At 52.4% G+C, this 20,450-nt stretch overlaps 1 protein-coding gene across 2 annotated transcripts in view; it reads right to left on the bottom strand.

The window, feature by feature from the left end:
* Kcnh1 (potassium voltage-gated channel subfamily H member 1) overlaps positions 1–20,450 on the bottom strand; it is a 261,141-nt gene that overhangs the window by 218,415 nt on the left and 22,276 nt on the right. For both annotated transcript variants that reach the window (XM_060364945.1, XM_060364946.1), the window contains exons 2-5: positions 20,150–20,273; positions 17,695–17,801; positions 5,222–5,350; positions 2,885–3,003 (exon numbers count right to left, since the gene is read on the bottom strand). In XM_060364945.1, the coding sequence (XP_060220928.1) occupies positions 2,885–3,003; positions 5,222–5,350; positions 17,695–17,801; positions 20,150–20,273 (479 nt within the window). The remainder of the gene's footprint in view (positions 1–2,884; positions 3,004–5,221; positions 5,351–17,694; positions 17,802–20,149; positions 20,274–20,450) is intronic.

Raw genomic sequence — 20,450 nt, 5'->3', positions numbered from 1 at the left:
CAGAAAATCAACAAAACCCAAAATTGATCTTTACTGAAAAAGAGTCCCAGGTTCTTGCCTCCATTTGGAATTAAGGGGCCAAGACAGGTAGACAGAGCCCCAGATCATTTCTTTCCTTTACTAAATCAGTTTCTACACATTCCTCAGCACCGCTGAGCAGCTATTAGAATCTAGCTGCGGTTCTGAGTACTAGGTGCTTATCCCCAAAAACAAACACAGCAAGAAAGACGTAGGGCTGGAGAGATGGCTCTACTAGGAGGAAGAGCTGAGTACTGAGGAGCCAAGTTTTGACCCAGCATTTACACAACAAGCCAGGCCTTTGCACCAGCTCCAGGTGGGCAGAGACTGAAGGATGCTGGGACTTGCTGGCTTCTAACTTCCCTAAGAAGATGACAGCCCCGGGTTTGACAAGAGGCCCTGCTTCAAAAGAAAAGGTGGAAAGTGACAGAGAACACTCCACGTCCTCTTCTCTCATCTTAGCTCACACACAGGCACACACATCTGCACACACATGTATACATGTTCTCATGTGCAAAGTGAAGGAGTGAATAAAATTTTAAGTAGACTGTGAATTACATTATAAAATACATTATGCATTGGGGAAAATACCTGAAGTGGGTTGAGTCACGGTGAGGCACCCCGCTTTCCCTTGCTTAATTATATTATTTTGTCCTTTCTCTTTCCTGCTGAGAGACAGCATGCACTGATGGGAAGTCAGCATTACATATGTGTACCAGGGCGATCACGGAAGCAGCAGCCCCCCTTCCTGGAAACAATGCTGTCTCCCACTGAACATGGGACAATGGCCATGAAGGGCACATGTGTGACTTCGTTGTTGGCTCCCTAGGAGATCAGCGTGGCTCCAGGAATGTGTGTGAGCACTCCATGGACAAGTGAACAGAAATGCTGACTTCCACACCAGCTCAGCTGAGCCTTGGCAGCCAGTTACCAAGCAAACGCAGTGCTAAGTGCTCCTGTGAAGGTATGTCGCAGACCTCACTCACAGCTAGCCAGGAAGCCCTGAGGGGGAGGGCACAGCCTCTGTCACATGGTAGGACTCAACCAACCTGACTCGGGCCTCAAACCCAGAAAGCCATTTTCCTGCTGGCAGCTCATCCTGACTGTCAATCTGACAGCTTTAGGATTACCCAGGAGACACATCTCTGGGCATGTTTGTGAAAGGGGTTCCAGAGAGAGCTAAAAGAGGACAGAAGACCCACCCTGAACGGCTGGAATCTCAGACTGAACAGCAAGGAGAAAGTGAGCTGAGCACCCCAGTCATGGCTCTCTGCTTCCGGAGGGCTTCCAGAGTGTGGATACAAAGTGACCAGCAGTCTCCACTGCTGTTAGAGACCACAGTGATGTCATTCTGCCAACCCAGGCCAAAGCAAAGCCTTCCAAGTTTCTTTAACTCAGATATTTTGTCACACTGATGAGAAAAGCACCTGATACCCTGGAGGAAAAGGAATCTACCATGAACGTGGCCTCCTCCCAAGAGTGTCTCGTCTTCTGACCAGCCACACTCCACAATCAAAAAGACTAGATCCTGTCAATGAATCTCATCACTGTTTCTCAGGTAAATCCCTGACTGCCATGTGGGGAACACGGTATTTACGCAAAGACTTGCAGTGAAGGAATGATCATGTAGACATCCAATGGGAAGAGGCAGCTACAGTCTACATGAAAGGAACAGCACAGACACCGGGCGTATGACATTGAGCAAGGGGACAGAAGCAGGGGCAAAGGTCACTCCATCACCTGCTGGAAGAAACAGAGAAAATACCTCTGATTTCTAGCACCTTGTTTAGTAATCCTTCGTAAGCCTGCATCACGACAAGGAAGAAAAACATCTGCCATCATCCAGATCACGTGGCTCGAGTGCCCACTGTTGAAAAAAGTTATCAAAGCCCCTGGGGAGTCTGTGTAAGCAACCCAACATGCACTGTGCATGTGCAGGGTCCCCACCAGAGCTCAGCATGCTGGGAGTTTCTCAGCAAAACTGGAAGCCGGAAGCTAGGCCATGGGGGAGGAAGCCTGGTCTTTGAGAAGGGCCACACTGTAACCCATGCGCAAAAGCTGTCTCCGGGCAAACTGAGAGCTTGTGCTCACAGATCTGGGTTGCTGAGGGAGCGCAAGAGGCGCTCTGAGAAGGTCCCACCTCACCTCCCGGGAACTGGCCTGACAGAGGTGGGGTACGGCTGAGCGGCACTAACCCTGACAGCTACTCCTTTCGGAGTCCATCACTCCACGCGCTCCGGCACGTGGAAGATGCCACCACCTCACGTGGTCCTTTTTCCAGAGGTCACTAAATCAGCCGCTGTAAGATCATTTACTAACGGCGAAGGGAGTCACAGATATAGAAAGAAAGGAAGATGTGGTCACACGCAGACACACCTCTACTCCGAGAACATCACACGGGGGGTTCTTCCTCTTCGGGAAGTAGGAAGTGCACAAATGAAAGCACAATAAACTGTATTAATGCTAGGCGGCCAGGGGTCACGGGAGGTTTTCATCTTCTTCCCTTTGATTCCTGTATCACGTTTCCTTGAATAGTGCGCATTACTCAAATAACAGAATTGCCTATGATCTATACGTTTTTAAAGGCCTCTTTTTCAAATGAGAAGCGCTTTCAGCTCCCTGCTGTGTCCTAGGAAAGGTGAACCTGAACCGGTACCTGTAATTTCACAAAAGTCTGAGTGGAGGGCTGTGCCCAGCCTGCCCTCACAAGCTCAGGGAGAAAAGCAGCTCCGGCCCTTCCCTCTTGCTAAAGAGCACGGCTCGCACAGTCCAGACAAACCGAAGTCCCAGCCCAGAGGCCGGAGGTCCCGAGGCTCCCGTCCCGCGCAGCCATCCCGGCTCCGCGCCATGCCACACCCACCCTTACCTCTGCCAGGCGTGAGTGCTTGTGGACGTTCTCGCCCCTCTGCACACTGGGCGCCAGCTGCTGCAGGACCCCCCTGCTGCTGGTCAGAGCTCTGGTCAGCCGAGCGAACTTGCCCCAACCTGAAGCAGGCAGAAGAACACAGACAAGGTCAGCCGCACACCAACAGAGCACAGGCTTTCTCACCTCATGCCCCGTGTCCCTGGAACTCCCACAGGTCCATTCTGCCGGTGCCTGCAAGCAAGCCCAGCTGCTCAGCAACGCACCCGGAGGTATGGAGGTTGGGCAGCGGCGTGCTTTACCAACACACTTGAGCTCGGTTGTGATGGCAGCCTTGAGAGACAGTAGGGCAGGTTTGGGGAAATTTATACCAATACGGAAAAGGAAGCCAGGCACCTAGATTAGGGAGAAGCATCTAGAACCCAGACTTCTCTGGCCAAGGCTCTGTCACTAGCTCACACCAGGTGACAGAGATGGCTCGCTGCCTTGGGTGACTTGCCTCAGGCTAGCCTCAACTCCCCATCCTCTGATCTTGCAGAAATTGAGCTACAGCCTGGGGTTTGTAAATGACGCAACTAGCCAGTTTTTCCTTGCCTTCCCCAAGACCTGAAAACAAATGACCACCTTCTGGGGGGGGGGCACTGGCCAATTTTATCTGTGTGGGAAGGAAAAGGTCACGGAGGGCAGGTGTTCCTGAGAATCCAAGAAGACCAGATGGTCTTGGCTGCTCTTAAGTCCCCCATAGTCAACATTCCAACATTCAATAGGTAACATCTGAATCCAGGTCTGACCAGGTGGTGTTCCACAAAGCTTGTCCAGTGTCCAGACCAGGATTTCCAAACACACGTAAGTGGGGTCCCCAACAAATAAACAGTCTGCAGCTGTGATGCCGAAAGCAGGGCAGTGTGAGTCACGCCCATCCTCACGCCTCCAGAAAGTCAGTGCCTTCCACAGAAACGTCATCTTCTGAGCACCCTGGGGTTCCTTCCCAAGACTAGAATCCAGAGGACTGTGGGCCTGGGGAGACTGGCTTGGGTTTTGTATAACCTTTAAAAATCTTTGGTCCATATAGCAAGAGCAGTAAATCAGCCGTGGTCTCACTCCAGAAGCACCAGGTTCTAAAGGATGCCGGTGGCACCAACAACCTCATCACCACATGCCAGGGAGAGGTGGAACTCTGTCGCCTTCAGACCTGGTGCACGGTGGCTGGGCTGTTGGAGGGGCAGCGGAAGGGGCCACGGGCATCCTCCCACAACACTTGCGTGAGCTTAGCGGGACGTGCTATGAGAACTGTGGACTGGAAGTTTAAAATCTTTCAGAGATAGGCTCTCCAACTTAGAGCAATGGTGACACTGAGCATTGGAGGCACGGGAGTGGCATGAACCACTGCCCGTGTGCCAACGAGCTGTGAGCACACACACGTGGCCAGTGCGCAACACTGTGCCCTGATGTGTCCTTTAGTCTTTTCCCCATCAAGAGCAGACATGAGGCGTCCACAATGGCTGCCTATGTAGCCTCCCCATACGATGCACCTCGACTCACCTGTCCTGAGAGCATCTCCCCAGTGTGCCCAGGAAACGCACTCACCCTCCCATATCCTAACCCCGGCTCTGCAACTCAGCCTCTGACACATCCAGGATGATGAGGCCCATTAGACATGTGTGTCCACTTAGACACATGTGCGGGGTCAGAGCAGAGTGCTGGGTGTATGACTGTGCCAGCTTCTCCCTGAATGTTTGACAGCTCAAATAAATTCAGCTCACTTTTTGGTTTCAAGACCACAGCAGACACACAGCTGTTTGTCCACATCTGCCTTCCTGGCAGCTCCCCTTCCAGGCTCATCGTTCCCTCATTTCTAGTTTTGATCTGAAGAGGCTGCCACAACCTACAAGTCAGAACCACAAACTTCCTTTATCCACAAGGAAGTCAGGTAAACGTGGCCACACCTGCCCGTGTGGTGACTGTGAAAACCCGTCAAGAGCTATGCAGCTCGTGGAAGCGATTGCCTAGCACGAACAAGGCTGTGGGGGAAGGGACAAAGGAAAAATGAAGGCCACCGAAAGAGTCACAGTGAGGTCAGCTGTGCCCGGCTGCTTTCTTCCATCAAACTGTAACTACAAGATGGGTAACTGAAAACACTTTACCAGAGTTGTCTGTCTCTCTCTTCCCCAAGCAGATTGGCACAGTACCCAAAACAAACTAAGATCATGTCCCCATCACTGTGCAAGATTGCCTTGGCAACCTCAGAGTCTCTGCAGCAAAAGCGAGAGTCAAGGGCGGACGGGCGGGCGGGCAGGCGGACAGCATATAAATGTGCTTGCACAAACCAGAATTACGAACCTTTGCATGAGTCGTCCTCGATCGGCTGCTTGAACGCGGTGATATCACTGAAAGTGCAGAGGAACAGAACCACTTTATCCTGCTCATTCCGGATCGGAGCGATCTTCACAAAAAACCACACCGGTGTCCCTGCAGGGAGCACGGAGAGGGTGGTCAGCCGTTGGCACCCTCATCTGAGGGCGGGGAATCAGGACTCGGAACGACCAGATACGAATGTGAATTCATGGCTGAACGTTCTCTCAGCGTCACTTTTTTCTTGCTGGGATGAAAACATGGAGGGGACTTTCTTACGGTCACATAACTGTGTACGTAGGGTCTGAACCCTCATTAGCGCTCAGGAAAGACTCTGAAGGCCTCTGAGAACAGTGCGACAGTAAAGAGTCCCAGCTGAGTGGACACTGCCGGCCACCAGCACGCGCTGCCGCAGCTCGAGGCCCCGCGGTCCTCGTGCAGCTTCTGAACCGATCGGCCCCGCGTGCCTGCTTGGCCAAGCACGGCCCCTCTCCCTCCAAATCCAAAACATCCCACACAACAGCAAACTGAAGACAGCCCGGGAGGCCGCCGCGGGATTCCCGCCGCTCCGCGCTGGACCGCACAGTGACATGAGAGCCTGAGAACGCACGCCGCGGTTTGGAGGGCTGTCTGCTGGGCTGAAGACTTCCGAGGAAGGACCCTACCCGCAGGGTCTACAGGGTCTTTCTTTGGCTTCCAATAATATCAGTAATTAGTGAAAGAAAAGAACTGCTTCCCTATTTGTGTCGGCCACCTCACCAAGAGTAACCCATCTGCAGGTGCCCAGAGGGTAAATGAGCCACTGAAGCCCCAGCACCAAAGCCACCTAGTCCACGCCACCGAAGCCACGGCACCAAAGCCACCTAGTCCACGCCACCGAAGCCACGGCACCAAAGCCACCTAGTCCACGCCACCGAAGCCACGGCACATACAATCTTCTCTACCTGTCTCCCTAAGCAGCATCTACCGTGACAGAACTTCATAACCAGCTGCCAGATTTTTCATATTTGGGATATCTTACAACTGTAATGGCTACAACTGTGAACCTGACACAACCTAGACTCCCCTGAGGAGTCTCAGTGAGGGAGTGCCTGCTTGGAGTCAGCCTGTGAGCACGTCTGTCAGGGCTGTCTTAACTGTGCTATCTGTTGTGGCCCAACCTACAGTGAGGGACTGTCTGAGTGTGGAGACTCAAGCTCCACACTAGCAAGTAAGCCAGTGGCACCAAAGCATTCACCTCTCCACTCTCAGCCTCGGATGGGATGGGACCAGATGTGTGAAGCTCCTACCTTGACTTCCTCACAGCAATGGATGTAAGCTGGAGTTACAGGCAGAAAGAAGCTCCCGACGCTGCTTTGGTCAGGGTATTGTAGCCCAGCAACAAAAATGAAATTAGAACAGTAACACCTTCAGAATGAAGTCCATAGCTATTTCACCATGTGGATGCGCACCTGATGGCTCCCCCATTCCAGGCACTGTGCTCAGCATTTCAGAGTTTACGAGACCTGGAGCAGACAATGCACACAATCTCAGAGGTGGGAATAGATGCCCGGGGCTGCCATAGTCACATCAGACTCTGGACAGAGACACTGGAGTCGGTCACTCACCTTGACAATAGCTTATTGGCTTGGACGTATCATCCACTCACATGTGAGTCTGAATAAGCCTAACTGCAAAAGCAGCCAGAAAACAGTTCAGATAACAAAAGTCCTCAGGCCTGCATCTTGGTTACAGAAATTCAGCTCCATGGTTAACATTCATCTTCCTCCTCTCTGCATAATTTTAGCTGCCAGATTATGGGTGCTCTGAGAAAGCAGGCAGACTATAATGCCACCCAAAAAAAGCAGGTTTCGAAAGAACACCCACAGTACAAAAAGAATTCGAAATCACAAAAATATGGCCTTGGAATTATCTACTCTTTTTAGAAGGTTTGTGTAACTGCACCTTCCAGGACCTCTGCAGAACTTGTGGGATCTGAAGCCTTCTGCACTTTAGCAAGACAGCATGACAGCATGACAGCATGACAGCATGACAGCACCAAGCACAGGTGGCCGTATTCAACTGGCAACACAGCAGACAAGTCAGGAAAACACTCCACACAGCTTTTTCAAATGGGAATCAGGAAGCACTCCTACTTTATCAAGCTAAGGTCAAACCAGAAGAGAGGAGCCTAGGAGCCCCTCTCCAGCCTCTTACCCCTTCCTGCAGGCTTCAGTCCTCTGACCTCCCCCGTGCTGCCCCAACCCGCTGGGCCGCAAGCCTCAAGTCTTTATATTCCAACTGCCAAGACTTGTAAGAACCCACTGCACTGAGATCCATCAGGCTGGGGAACCTTTGCCACTTTTCCACAGTCGATGATCATGAACCCCCACTTTTCCACAGTTGATGCTCATCATGAACCCCCACTTTTCAACACTCAGTGTGTGCCCCTCCCCACCAGCTGTGCTGTCACTTCGAGAAATAAACGTCCCCCGATTGAACACATATCATTCTGGTTGTCCCCTTATCTAAATAGAGAGCTGGCATCAAAAGTTCACATTACCAGCAGGGCATGGTGGGACATGCCTCAAATCCCAGCACTCAGGGAGGCAAAGGCAGGCAGATCTCTGTGAGTGCAAGGCTAGCCTACTCTACAAAGCAAGCTCAGGATAGCCAGGGCTACACAGAGAAACCCTATGCCTCGAGGCTGGGGGGGGGAGGGGTCGCATTGCCTTAGAGTGGTGCCCAGGGCTGGTAAGGAGGCAGGAACCTCCTTTTCCTGGTGTGCAGTTTCCTTTGGACATCTTTCCATGTGACCCCAAGGCTTTTCCTCAGACTGTTAATTTAGGAGACAAGAACTCTTCTCCATTCTGCTGCCCTATTTTATAAATGGTGGGAAGAACACAAAGGGCAGGGTGACAGCCGGTGGGAGGAGAGGCCTGAGATTCTCTGGCTACCTGTGACAGGTGGAAAAGGCTGTGTACACGCAGGGCTGAAACCTTTCCCACAGATACAAACTGCCCCCAGGATTAGTGTCCCAGGCAGAGCACTGACATTTTCATCTAGCTTCTAAGTCTTACATCTCAGACAGTTCTGATAACAGACAGGGAATTGCTCCCCACCCCACCCCACCCAAAAAAAGAAAAGCCAACCTTAACAAGTAGGGACTACTTCTTGAACAGATCACAGTCCCGTCTGTGGACAGGCATCTCCACCTACTTTCTGCGTCTTACCGCCCTGCCTGTCATCCCAGTGGTAGCTGTGTGCCAGGCAGTCATCGCTGAGCTGTGCAGCAAGCTGGCAGGCTGGATTCTCTAGAGGGACAGCTGAGTTTCAGGGACGTCAGTCCCACGGCAGTCTTCCCAGACCCTCGGGCCTGCCCCAGCCCAACTATCAGTAAGAAAGTGAGTGGCACAGACCAACTTTTCACGTCTGGAAATGTTCCAGAAGGAAGAAGAGGCCTCCAGCACAGACCAGAGACTCCAACCCCATCCCTCCTCATGGCAAAGCGTTTTCATGTGGAGCAGCATCACTCAGGCTCTTGGTAGATGAGGGACCACAGACCTTCTAGGGTCTGGGCCCCACCACCGTGCCTCCCTCTCTGGAGGTCTTAGGGAGAGTCAGGAAGCCTTTGGCTCTTGGGTTGATCTTCCTGCTGGCAGAGGCCACATCAGACGGACTCCAGAGGCCTCAGAGCCCAGAACTGCGGCAGGACCACCCCACTATGGTGGGGCCAGTGCACAGCAGAGCCCAGACATGCACAGCAGAGACGAGCCAACATCTGACCCCCATGCCTGTGCCTGAGGAAGACGGAGGCGCTAGCGCAGCAAGGCAGCGGCCCACAGTGTTGCTGGTGGAGGGGGTCCGTTCCAGGCAAAGACAGTCAACAGGAGGTGAATTCCAGGTCAGACACTGCTATCCGTTCCGATCCCCATGCGTAAGGAAGTGACATCTCCTACCACTCAGCCTGGCCTTGGCACATCCTCAACGCTGGCAGCCAGATAACAAGACACAGGCTTTGACCTACGAGAGGCTTCGGCCCCTCTACATTCTCCTTGGGCCTCCTAGGGACCCCACATCACCAGACCTCTGTGCCCCGGGGTCACGATCAGCAGCAGAGCAGCCCATGCCACTCTGAGCACCTCTAGGGAAGAGCTGCACCAGGCCGGGCCACACCAACAGGTCCAGAAACTGGACTGAGCAACAGCAGCCTGCGCACGAGCAGACCGTTTGCTGCAGGATAACCGCCCTGAGAGGAAGGGCAGCCTGGGGTGGGAGGCCGCCACGCCTGGCCGCGGCCACTCGGCCTCTCTCAGCATCATCACCCACTTGTAAAATAGGAGAGACTGACCTCCCTAAGAGTAAGTAAAAATAAACACAGGTAGTGCATGGGTGTTTGAAGCTACCACATCCCTTCTTCCTCTCCAACCCTTCTTCTAACACCTGAAATCCTCAGGGAGGCTTGAATGACTTAAAAGAAAACATTTCTCCAAGTGTCTCACTCTGTTCTGATTATCAGAGCAAGGGCAAAGCTGGGAAAGCCAAGGCTTAGCCCTCCACGGAATTAAAGAACATTAAACAAAAGCTAAATGATTGGGGGGGTGACACTGTCCGCAGATGAGACAGGAGAGCTGAGGAAGACCTCATGCTGAATGTATAAATGAGATGCAGTTCAGTCAGAGGCACAGTGGGGCTCACATGCTCTTCTTGAGAGCTTGGTAAGTTGAATTCAACTCGAACATAAAAATAGAGGTATAAGCGAGGCCTTAGGAGAAAAATATGACAATGACTACCTACTATGATAATGAAGCATCCATAGGACTATCTGCAAAACAACTATGAAAACATCACCCTTGCCAGATGGTAGCACAGGCCTTTAATCTCAGCATTTGGGAGGCAGAGGCAGGCAGATCTCTGAGTTCAAGGCCAGCCTGATCTACATAGTTCCAGGACAGCCAGGGCTACACAGAAAAACCCTGTCTCAAAGAAAAAAAAAAAGAGGAGGAGGAGGAGGAGGAGGAGGAGAAAGAAGAGGAGGAGAATAAAGGAAGAGAAAAGGGCATCCTTTACTGAGTACTCGCAGTAAGCCAGGCTCTGACGGCGACAGTTCTCACCCCGCGGAGCTGTGAGGTGACGCGCTGCTGTAACTTTAACCCTGTTGCAAGCATGGAAATCTCAGGGGTGCGGGCTCTGCATCTGACCCACACAGCACATGTGCTGCAGGACAAGAAGAGAAAGAAACACACAGACGCGAAGCTTTGATGTGTAAAGAAAAGGATGGGACCTCGGAGAAGCTCAGACGACAAACCTACACAGTGTGAGCACGTGAATTCAACCTCCATAGCCCGTATGAAGAAGCCGGAGTGGGCCACACATGTGATCTGAGCACTGGGAAAGCAGAGACCTGGCCAGCCAGGCGGCTCCGCAAGCTCGAGCCCAGTGAGAGACGCTGACTCCAAATACCAGGTGGAGGACTCCTACAGAACCACCTGAGATTGTCCTCTGGCCTCTTCAGGCATGCGCACATACACACACACACCCCTGCACAGACATGAACATACATGTATTCATACCCATGCACAGACAAGAGCACACATAAGCAAGTGCACACACATGAACATACACAAAAGAAGAATAGGGAACTAGAAATTAGGAAAAACAACTGCTTAATAAACAACACTATAATTGAATGAGAAATATATACGTGCTAACCTCGCAAAATATATTCCAAATTGTCTACTATTCTAAGGGGCACTTTAACAGAACTAGCAGAGAAGCAGAACAGAAAAGAAAAAGCACTTTTATTTCTCGGGTAAGGAAAGGAGCTCCCGAATCACTCTATAAAAATCAGAAACATGAAGGGAAACACATCTGCCAGATGTTGTGTGCAAACCTTTAAAGCCAACACTCTGGAGCGGAAGTGGGCAGATCTGTGTGGCTTTGAGGCCAGCCTGGTCTACAGGGCGAGATTCAGTCCCTGGAGTTACACAGCCAGACCCTGTCCTCAATGGTTTTTTCAGTTCTACATGTCGGGTTTTTTAAGCCTCTAAACATGAAGGAGAATGTTAATGAGGAGAATAGCTCTCTGTGTGTTTAAGATTGACAGCCACAGTGGCCAGCAGCTCTTCCATAAAAGAAAAGAGGAGCCATTTGGAAAATGGACAGAATGCTTTCCTGATTGATCTGCTGCACACTGGTCGCTCCTGGAGGGCGGGCACCTTCTCTCCCGTGAAAGTCCAGCTCAGCTCAGCCAGGGCCGAGCTGCCGGCAGAGTCCATAGCTCCACGGCCTGCAGCTCCTTCTGCAAGGCCTGGTCCGGAGCATCACGGCTGCCCCAGGCTCCCAGGGACACAGCCACCAGCCACCCCAAACCACAGAGCCGCATGCTGTGTGTGCATGTGTGAGGCGCTGACACACTGACAGGAGGTACGTGGGCTTTTACTCCAAGGAAAGGTTTCTTAATTTTCTCGTTTGGAACTGGAGAACACTCACAGGCCACCTAAGAGCAGGCTCATGAGTATTTGCTGATTAGCTCATTCGTGACGGTTATTGTCACTGCAGGAAAACCACACGGCCTCCCGGGGTTTCATGCGGCAACATGACAAAGACACTGCACCCAGGAATGACAGGTTTTCAGACTGACAGACAGACAGACAATGTCCCAATATGAAAACCCCACGCCACTGAAGCCTTTCCCACTCTTGCCCAACGCCCCCAAAGCGTAGGAAAAGCTGGTCCTATGATTAAAGATCCCGTAAACACTGAAGAACTAGAAACAAAGCAGCTCGCCAACATGGCTGGGAAGGTGGGCAGCTCAGTGGCAGCAGCCTGGCTGGGCATCATGACAACTGGGGTTCGGGTCCCGCACTTTAACCCACTCATGAGACAGAGATGGAGATCCCCAGAGCAAGAGCATCTGAGCACCCCTATTTCATAGGGGGTTACCTCAGCAAACAACATGGGGTCAAGGAAGACACCAAAATCAACTTCTGCCCTCACATGCATGGACATGTGTACACACATGTACCCACACACATTACACAGACAAGCACGCACACACATGTATCCACACACATTACACCAGCAAGCATGCACACACATGTATCCACACACATTACACCAGCAAGCATGCACACACATGTATCCACACACATTACACCAGCAAGCATGCACACATATGTATCCACACACATTACACAGACAAGCATGCACACATATGTATCCACACACATTACACAGACAAGCACGCACACACATGTACCCACACATATTACACCAGCAAGTGAAAGGGTTAGGCTAACTTTGTAACCTGTATGTCTTCTAAGGCCTATAGTTTTGAGTTTTAGGTCCAGGTTAAGCTAAAGCCTCTTAGTACCTTTCCAGAGAGTGAAGGAATGTGACCCTATCTGTGAGGACAGATATAAAAAAAGGACAAGCAAGCAATGACCTTCACTCAGCAAAAGAAGGACCAGACCCTTGTCCTTGAGATAGCGTTTCTTAGCAACGAACCTAGACTTCTTCTGAGTAGCTTTTGACCTCCAGCCAAAAGTCTGTAGCCCCTAATCTTCAAGGATGAGCTAACCACCCCCACCTTCAATTGCAGCTGCATCCACACTTGACAGGACTGGCCAAGCTTGAGCACCTAAGACTAACCAATTATCTTACTTTATAGCTTCCTCATCCAATCCTAAATTGCCAAAACTGCAACTTCAAATTTCCCGCAATTTTTCTTTTAAAAACCTAAAGGCCTTTGTCTCCTGGTGCCACTCTTTGCTGGCCGGCAGGGGTGACCCCGTTGTACAATGGTTAATAAACCTCTTGCTTTTGCAACGAGTGTTGGTCTGGGAGAGTTTCTGGGAAGGGCGCGATTGAACTCCTGAGCTGTGAGACCCCAGGTCTTACACAAGCATGCACACACATGTATCCACACACATTACACAGGCAAGGATGCACACACATGTACCCACACACATTACACTGGCAAGCATGCACACACATGCACACATATGCATTCGTAAAACATAAATAAGCTTATAAACACCAGCAGGAAAGTCACTTGAATTAAAGAGAATGGGAAGGCCTAGAATCTGAACATGTAATATTAAAAAGGTGATTTTTAAATGGATGGGAAGAACAACAACTCAGTTTCGCTGATGCCAAAAAGCGGATAGAGGAAACTTTCCCTTCAACAGTTTGCTCACTTGGGCGTTTGAGCATTCCCTTCTCACGAGGTGTGATGAGGCAGCCACTCACGCTTGGCAGAGCGGCTGCACAGCAGAACGGTGCCGCCTGACAGACGTCGCTGGCACAGCAACTATCACCCACTGGGGACCAATGCCACCAGAGCATCTGCCCGTGGACACTCACCGCGGCTTCATCCTGTTTTGTTTTCCTGGGTTGTGGTTTGGGTTTTTGAGACAGTGTCTCAATATGCAGCTCAGGCTAGCCTCGGATTCAATCCTCCCGCCTCAGCCCCGAGTGCTGGAGATACGGAGACCACCCTTGGCTCAGCCCTGTCGTCAGTAGGAAAACTTAGAGCCTCATAAACTCCCACTGCATCACCTTCCTTCCTGCTGCTGAGACACACCTGACAATAACAGCTTGAAGGAGAAGGGGCTCATTTTGGCCCACAGTTTCTGGAAGGCGACAACCCATCGGGCAGAGAAGACACAGCAGCAGAGCATGGAGCCATCAGGCAGTGGGCGAAAATGAACAGGAAGTGGGGTCAGGCTACAAAACCTCAGCGCCACCTGAGGGGTGTACTTCCTCTGTCAAGGATCCACCTCCTACAGCTTCCAGAACCTTCCCAAAGAGCTCCACCAGCTGGGAACATTCCATACTCAAACCGCAACCCCCCTTCCTGGCAGTGCACACAGTATGACCAGCTGCCGGGCACAGCCGCACTGCGTTCCCAGCTCCCACACCACACACCACGGAACTACCTGCCACTAAGCTATTCTGCGGCCGACTGGGTCCTCTCAAGCCGGAAGCCAAAATAAAGCCTCTTCCCTCAGGCATCTTCTGGTCAGGCATTTGATTACGGCCACCAGAGAACTGACGCAGGACACTGCTGCAGAGGACTGACATCACTCTCGGGCCTTGCAACTCGTCTCAGAAAGGAAAACGCAAACGTTGGAACCTTAGGCTCAGGAGCCACAGAACTCTGTAAGTGTAGTGAGCCATTCTGAGGGGACCACACAAGAGCAACGTGGCAAGGGCAACGTGGAGGGGCCGCTGTCCCGTGAGACCCTGGCCAAGTAGACGTCCCTGGGCAGGCCAGACTAGGCTTGAACTGGCAACGGTCCTGTTGACTGTCTTCTGAGTGCTGGGGTTGCAGGCATGTGCCACCACTGCCAGCCAACCAGGAGTCTTGGTGGAGCACTCTGTGTGTGTGCATGGGTGTGTGTGTGAGGCGCTACGGCAGGTGCCAGGAACACAGCTCTGAAATGGGCTGGAAGCCAGTCTTCCCGGCTGCTGAGAATGCACCCGGGTGGCCCACTCACACGGATGGCAGCTGAGAGTGAACTTCGCACCTGCCCCAGGCCCACTGCACAGGTGTGCCCCTTCCTGTTCACGGGGAGTTCCCACGCAGGCCGGGGAAGCGCTGCTTTGTGTCTGCTTCTCTGCAGCCCTCGGTGAGCTGTGCCTGCCGCCCGCTCCACCTGCCCTGCCACGGCTGTGTTCTTGGCCTGACTCATCTCTCCATCAAGCCTGTTAGGAAGAGGTCCTTCGCTCACCTCCTAAATCAGGGTGAATCGCCCACCCATGTCATCGCCTCGGAACACCTGAGAGCGCACTGTGCGTGCTGGGAAGGCAGACATGGCATCTGTCCTGTGCGGGCAGCAGCCAGGGCCTGACACAGCTGGCCAATAGGAAGCGCCTGAAATAAGCGCAAGCTTCAGGAGAACTAAATAAGTCCCGAGATCAGCCAATCAGTTGCCACTCCCTCAGGAGAGGGTAAGGTGTGGAAGAAGTCAGGTTCCAGAGAGAAAACTGAGGTATTGCTGCTGGGTCCTCAGGCCGTGCCTTCTGTGTTCTGTGGGGGTGATATTTTCTAACTCGACTTCACTTGGGGTTCCTTAATGCCTCTACCTCCCTTCCTACACCCCAACACCAGGCAGGAGAGAAAGAAGGTTACAGGGGAGGGGGAGGAGTTCTCTTTAGCTACTTCTGGCTAGTTAAAGTCATCGGTTCTCTGGGAAAAGAGCAGTCTCTGTCATCAGAATACCCAGCAGCCCGGCAAACGCGGCTGGACGAACAAGCAACCGTCTTCCTCCGTCTTCTCGAAGCCTCCTCCCACTACCGGAGCTCTGATATTTACAGTCCTCACGGTTAGACTATCTCCAGCTGGCAAAGACCACACCCCTGCTCTAAGCAGTAATCAGCTGTGGACAAACTAAATTCCTACACCTGGGATTAAAACAAAAACATGTATCCATGTCATGAACCAAAATGGCCACAACATGGGCCCATGACTCAACTGAGAGAAAGAGGGAGCAAACACGGGGCACGGTATGGCTCGGGATAGAGATTTAAATTTCATCCATGGCCACTCGGGAGGGCTGAGGGGACCAAGCATTTTAACAGTGCAGACTCGTGTAGCGTTTATCTGCTACAGGAAGGGAGGGAAAACCAGGTGAGCGATGACTCTTGGAGAGTTTTGGTGGGCTGGTGGTGGTGGTAGTGTTTGGGTTTTGGTTTGTCTGGGGTTTTTTTGGGTTGGAAGAGGGGTGGCTTTTTAAGAAAGCGTTTCCCTGAGTAACCCTGGCTGTTCTGGAACTTACTCTGTAGACCAGGCTGCCCTTGAACTGGCAGAGAGCGCCTGCCTCTGTCTCCTGAGTGCTGGGATTACAGGTGTGCACCATCACCGGTGTTTGGAGAGCTTTCGCATCAACTTCAAAGCAGAGCTCAGGTCAGCGAGCTAAGCTCAGAGACTTCACCTGTCTCCAAAGCCTCCCACAACCTCGGGGGCAGGGAGAGACTCTGCTCCTTCAGCCGAGCAGGTGAAGTGGTCAGTCCTGGAGAGAGCCTGCCAAGCTCAAAGCTCCCACTTGTAGAGCAGGGAGGCCTCGGCAGGCAGGGCCTCGCCTCCGAGAGCAGGGGGTCCCTCTTTCATCTTCACTCCCCCTGAGGCCTGTGCCCACCAGAAGGAATATAAAGTAAAATCGCTTTAGCAATTTAAGCTGCGTCTCCCTCTGTCTCCCTTTGTTCCATTGCGTGGCTGGATTTGGGCAAGCTGAATGCGTCCTCTAATGAGGCTTTGAAACTCTTAAGCAAACTACAAAAGCAGGGCACTCTATGTGATGCCCCTGCCAGTCCCCGATCTGCGCCCTGGGCGAGTCACAGCGCTCAGTAGACAAGGCTCCGGTGTGGGGACCCAGGGCCACACAAAGGCTCCGGTGTGGGAACCCGCAGCCCCACTGTGTTAGCTCAGAGCCCACGCGCCGCCCCGGTCTCCTTGAGAAGGCTGCCGTGGGCGTGCTCCCGGTAAGCCCTTTGGCTTGGAGCTGTATCACCCTAAGGGGAGGACCAGCATGAGCCCTCACCATCCACCACCTAACTCTCCCTAGAGCTAACCCTGAGGTGGAAAGGAGACGGGCCAGCTAAGGCAACCGCTCCTGCGGACAGCTCGCTCGCAGCGGCCAGGCTGCAGCTCTGCACTCAACATCTGCATAACCGCCAAGCCAACAGTTCCCTCAGCGTTCTGGACAGACGGGAGGACAGTCCTGATGCTTCCAGAGCAAACTGCCACCCCCAAGCCCAGAACACACCCAATGAACACACCCCAGGCCCATCAGGGAGCTCTGGAAATGGTACTTGAACCATAAACCTGCTCATCCATCCTAATTTTGTTAAGGTTCTTCACTGGCCTGTGTGCGTGTGTGTGACACACGTGTGTGCATGTTTGCATCTATGTGCACACGTGTATGCAGGTGCACATATGTGTGCCTGGGTGTAGAGACAGACGAGAGGTTGACTTCAGCTGCCTTCCTCAATCAAAGTATAATTACTCATGAGCAAAGCAGAACCAGGGGCCTGAGGGTGCAGCTCGGGGGGTGGAATGCCTGCCTGGCACACAGGACCCTCTGGGTTTGCCGTGTAACACCGCCACCATGATGGAGGAGTCTCGCTGTGGCCGTGTGCTCGCCTTCCTCACTTCCTAGGATGGCTCGCCTGTTCAGCAAGAAGACAGGTAAGAGAAAGCCGAGCTCTGCACTTGCTCGCGGCCCCTGACTTCATTGTGGAGTTGGCAGAGGTGACTGTGGCCAAGACAAACATGAACGCACAAGGCAGCGAGATGCAAGGAGCGAAGGACGCCCTTCTCCCTGCTGCCTTCCACAGCCCCAGGAACCAACAGGAAAACACTAGCAGACGGAGTCTCCCTCGTTAGCCACACACAGTAACCAGACGAGGGAGAAGGAAGCAGGCAGCCACCGAGGCGAGGCCTCGCCCAGGGCAGGGCTCGGGGGTCTGACACTCACTGTTCTTCTTGTACATCAGGATCTCGAAGGAATTCATCTCGTAGTTCTCAAAGGTCTGGCGCACCTTCTCGACCGTGTCCTTGTCAGTCAGCTCCCCGTACATGAAGCTGAAAGGCAGCAAAAGGCCATCGGGAAGTCAGCAAGTCTTTGTCCGTGTGCAGGCGCATGCGAAATACCTATTCCACACCCAGCACTGAACACACATACACTCGTGAATACACACATATGTATGAACACATGTACATTCACACACGTGAGTACACACATGAACACATGCACACTGGTACACACGTGAACACTCATGCACCTACAAAGCCTACATGCACACACCGTGAAAACCTTAATTGAATTTAAGAAGACTCATCGATTTAACTGTGTGTTTAAGGAAAACCTCCACTTTCCCACTTCGGCCCCTGTAAACTGAGCCTCCATCAGACGCTTGAGAGATCAGACGTGGAAGCCGAAGGGTGAGTGCCGCAGTGCGCCGGGGCGGGCACGCGCGTAGTGACAGGCTTCTGGGCGGAACCACACATCTCCCATCCGCTAATGCTGTGCACAGATGTATTCTTGCTTCCTCTTGAAAACCCATGGAGTCCGGAGAGAAGAAACACCTCAAGAAGTGTACTCTCCAGCTCCTGACCACACACTGAGTCCAGGGTCACACAGGCCTGCAGCAGAGCCCACCCCATGCTGCCCAACTCTGGCACTCAGTAAGAAAACAGTCCAGGCACTGATTCTCTGAGCGTGCTGTCACTTTGTCATTTTGTGTTCCTCTAGCCACTGAGAGGTGTGACTGGCTGTGTGATGTCCTTGTAGCACTTGGCTTTGGGGCTGACTCAAACCCAAATGCCAGGAAAACACAAATCTTGGAAATATCTCTACAAAGAGCAGATCAAGACTAGATCATCCCAGCCTGCTGGCCTCTCCTCCCTCCCTCCCTCCTTCCCTTCCCTTCCTCCCTCCGTCTCTCTCTCTCTCTCTCTCTCTCTCTCTCTCTCAGTCATTTCCCTAAAGCCTTCATTTAAGGGAGGTGCCAGTACCACCCCGAGCTGCCGCTTCCTCACAGAACCCCCATATCTGAGTCCCCACTGATGAAGAGTAGTGTTACACCCATTTGCTCACACACCTCTCCAGGCTGTAGCTCACTGGCAGGTGAACAGTACCTTTACCTGGACATGAAAATGCACATGTCTACAGTGTGTGGGACAGAGAACGGAAAGGCCTGAGCCATCTGGAAGCCACTGGGAGTGTTCAGGTGTTACGGCTGAATAAATTGCTTAGAACTGTATGAAGGAAAAGTTGGCAACATCAAGGGAATGTCTCTTTCCTGGAGGTGCTACAGCCAATAAAAAGGGGGAACACTGCCCTGGTTGTGCAAAAAAGTAAAGCTAACTCTTGGGACCCATCAGCCGTTAGCCTTCGGGTGGAGACAGACTCACAGGAATGGACTCTCGGCAGAAAACAGGGAATGCAGGACACTCAGGTACGCCAGAGAAACAACTTCCAGATTTGCCAGCAGAAATAAAGTCCTAAACTATCCCCTTGTCAGGCTTGGTGATCTAGAATTTAACAAACTTTAACTAATGTCCGAACATGTAACACTGTCAGCAGCTTCGTGGCTCATCTACCGCATGAAAACACAGGCAGCATGGCGAGGCCACACTCCACGGTGACTTCTTGATTTAGATGATGGCTCCATTCCACACGTCCACCACGGAAGACAGGGCAGGGGCGCCCAGAGGCTGTGCTGAGCCGAGATCCAGCCATGGCTGCTGCCAAGGAATGCTGGGTGGGGTCCAGGCTGTGTGCTGCCTTGCCACCCCAGGGTGCTGGAGGAGAATCCCTACAGCTGAGCTTCCGGGATGGCTTCCGGCTGAGGAACAGCTTATGGCAGAGGGAGGCCTTACCTTGAAACTGCTCTATAAAATGTTCATAACGTTTTAAAACTCTGCACTGGGAATGTAGCTCAGCTGCCAGAGTGCTTGCCTAGGAGTGCAAGGGCCTGGCTTCGGATGCCAGGCCCAGACAAGCAGCTGTGCTGGCACACTCCTGTGAGCCCAGCACTTGGGAGCCTGAGGCAGGTGCAGCAGAGTGCAGGGTCATCTTTGGCTACCTAGCAAGTCCGAGGCCAGCCTGAGCTACGTGACTGTCTTGATTTCACTAATCAATTTTTAAAATCCTGTTTAATCTTCTAACTCTCACGTTAAATTCTATCCTAACCTCATAAACTTTAGAGTTCACATACAGATCTTTCTGCTTTCCGTTCCCCGTCTTACTGACTGCTGATTCATCAGTTGCAGGGGCCATGTTCTGCTTCCCCATTGGTTTTCTCAGCACACACCACAGGAGCCACAGCAATAAAAATCCACAAGACATACAGTCAGACACTGAGGCAATCTTCCTCTCTCCAAGAGACTCCACCCTGCACGCCCGAGGGGAGAGGCGCACGTTGTACCTGCAGGCGCTGCTTTTCTGCATCACCTCCGCGCGGTGGTAGCCGGACAACTTGCAGAATCCGTCATTGCTGTACACGATGGGCCAGTCCACTATCTGGGCATTGCCCAGCACGAAGTTAGTGTCTGTTCCAAAACAGAGAGAGAGAGAGCACGTGAGGCAAGGCGAGTGTGCACGTGTGCATGTGTGTGTATGCCGGCCCGCATGCCGAGGCCAGAGCTCGATGGAAGGTGTCCTCCCTGACTGACCTCCATCCACGTTTCCCTGGAGCTCTCCACCTGTGCTGGCCTCCAGGGAACGAG

The sequence above is a fragment of the Meriones unguiculatus genome, chromosome 11, assembly GCF_030254825.1.
Source record: "Meriones unguiculatus strain TT.TT164.6M chromosome 11, Bangor_MerUng_6.1, whole genome shotgun sequence".
NCBI classification, from domain to species: domain Eukaryota; kingdom Metazoa; phylum Chordata; class Mammalia; order Rodentia; family Muridae; genus Meriones; species Meriones unguiculatus.
The sequence above is the reverse complement of the archived record's forward strand: the minus strand, read 5'-3'. Positions and strand labels throughout refer to the sequence as shown.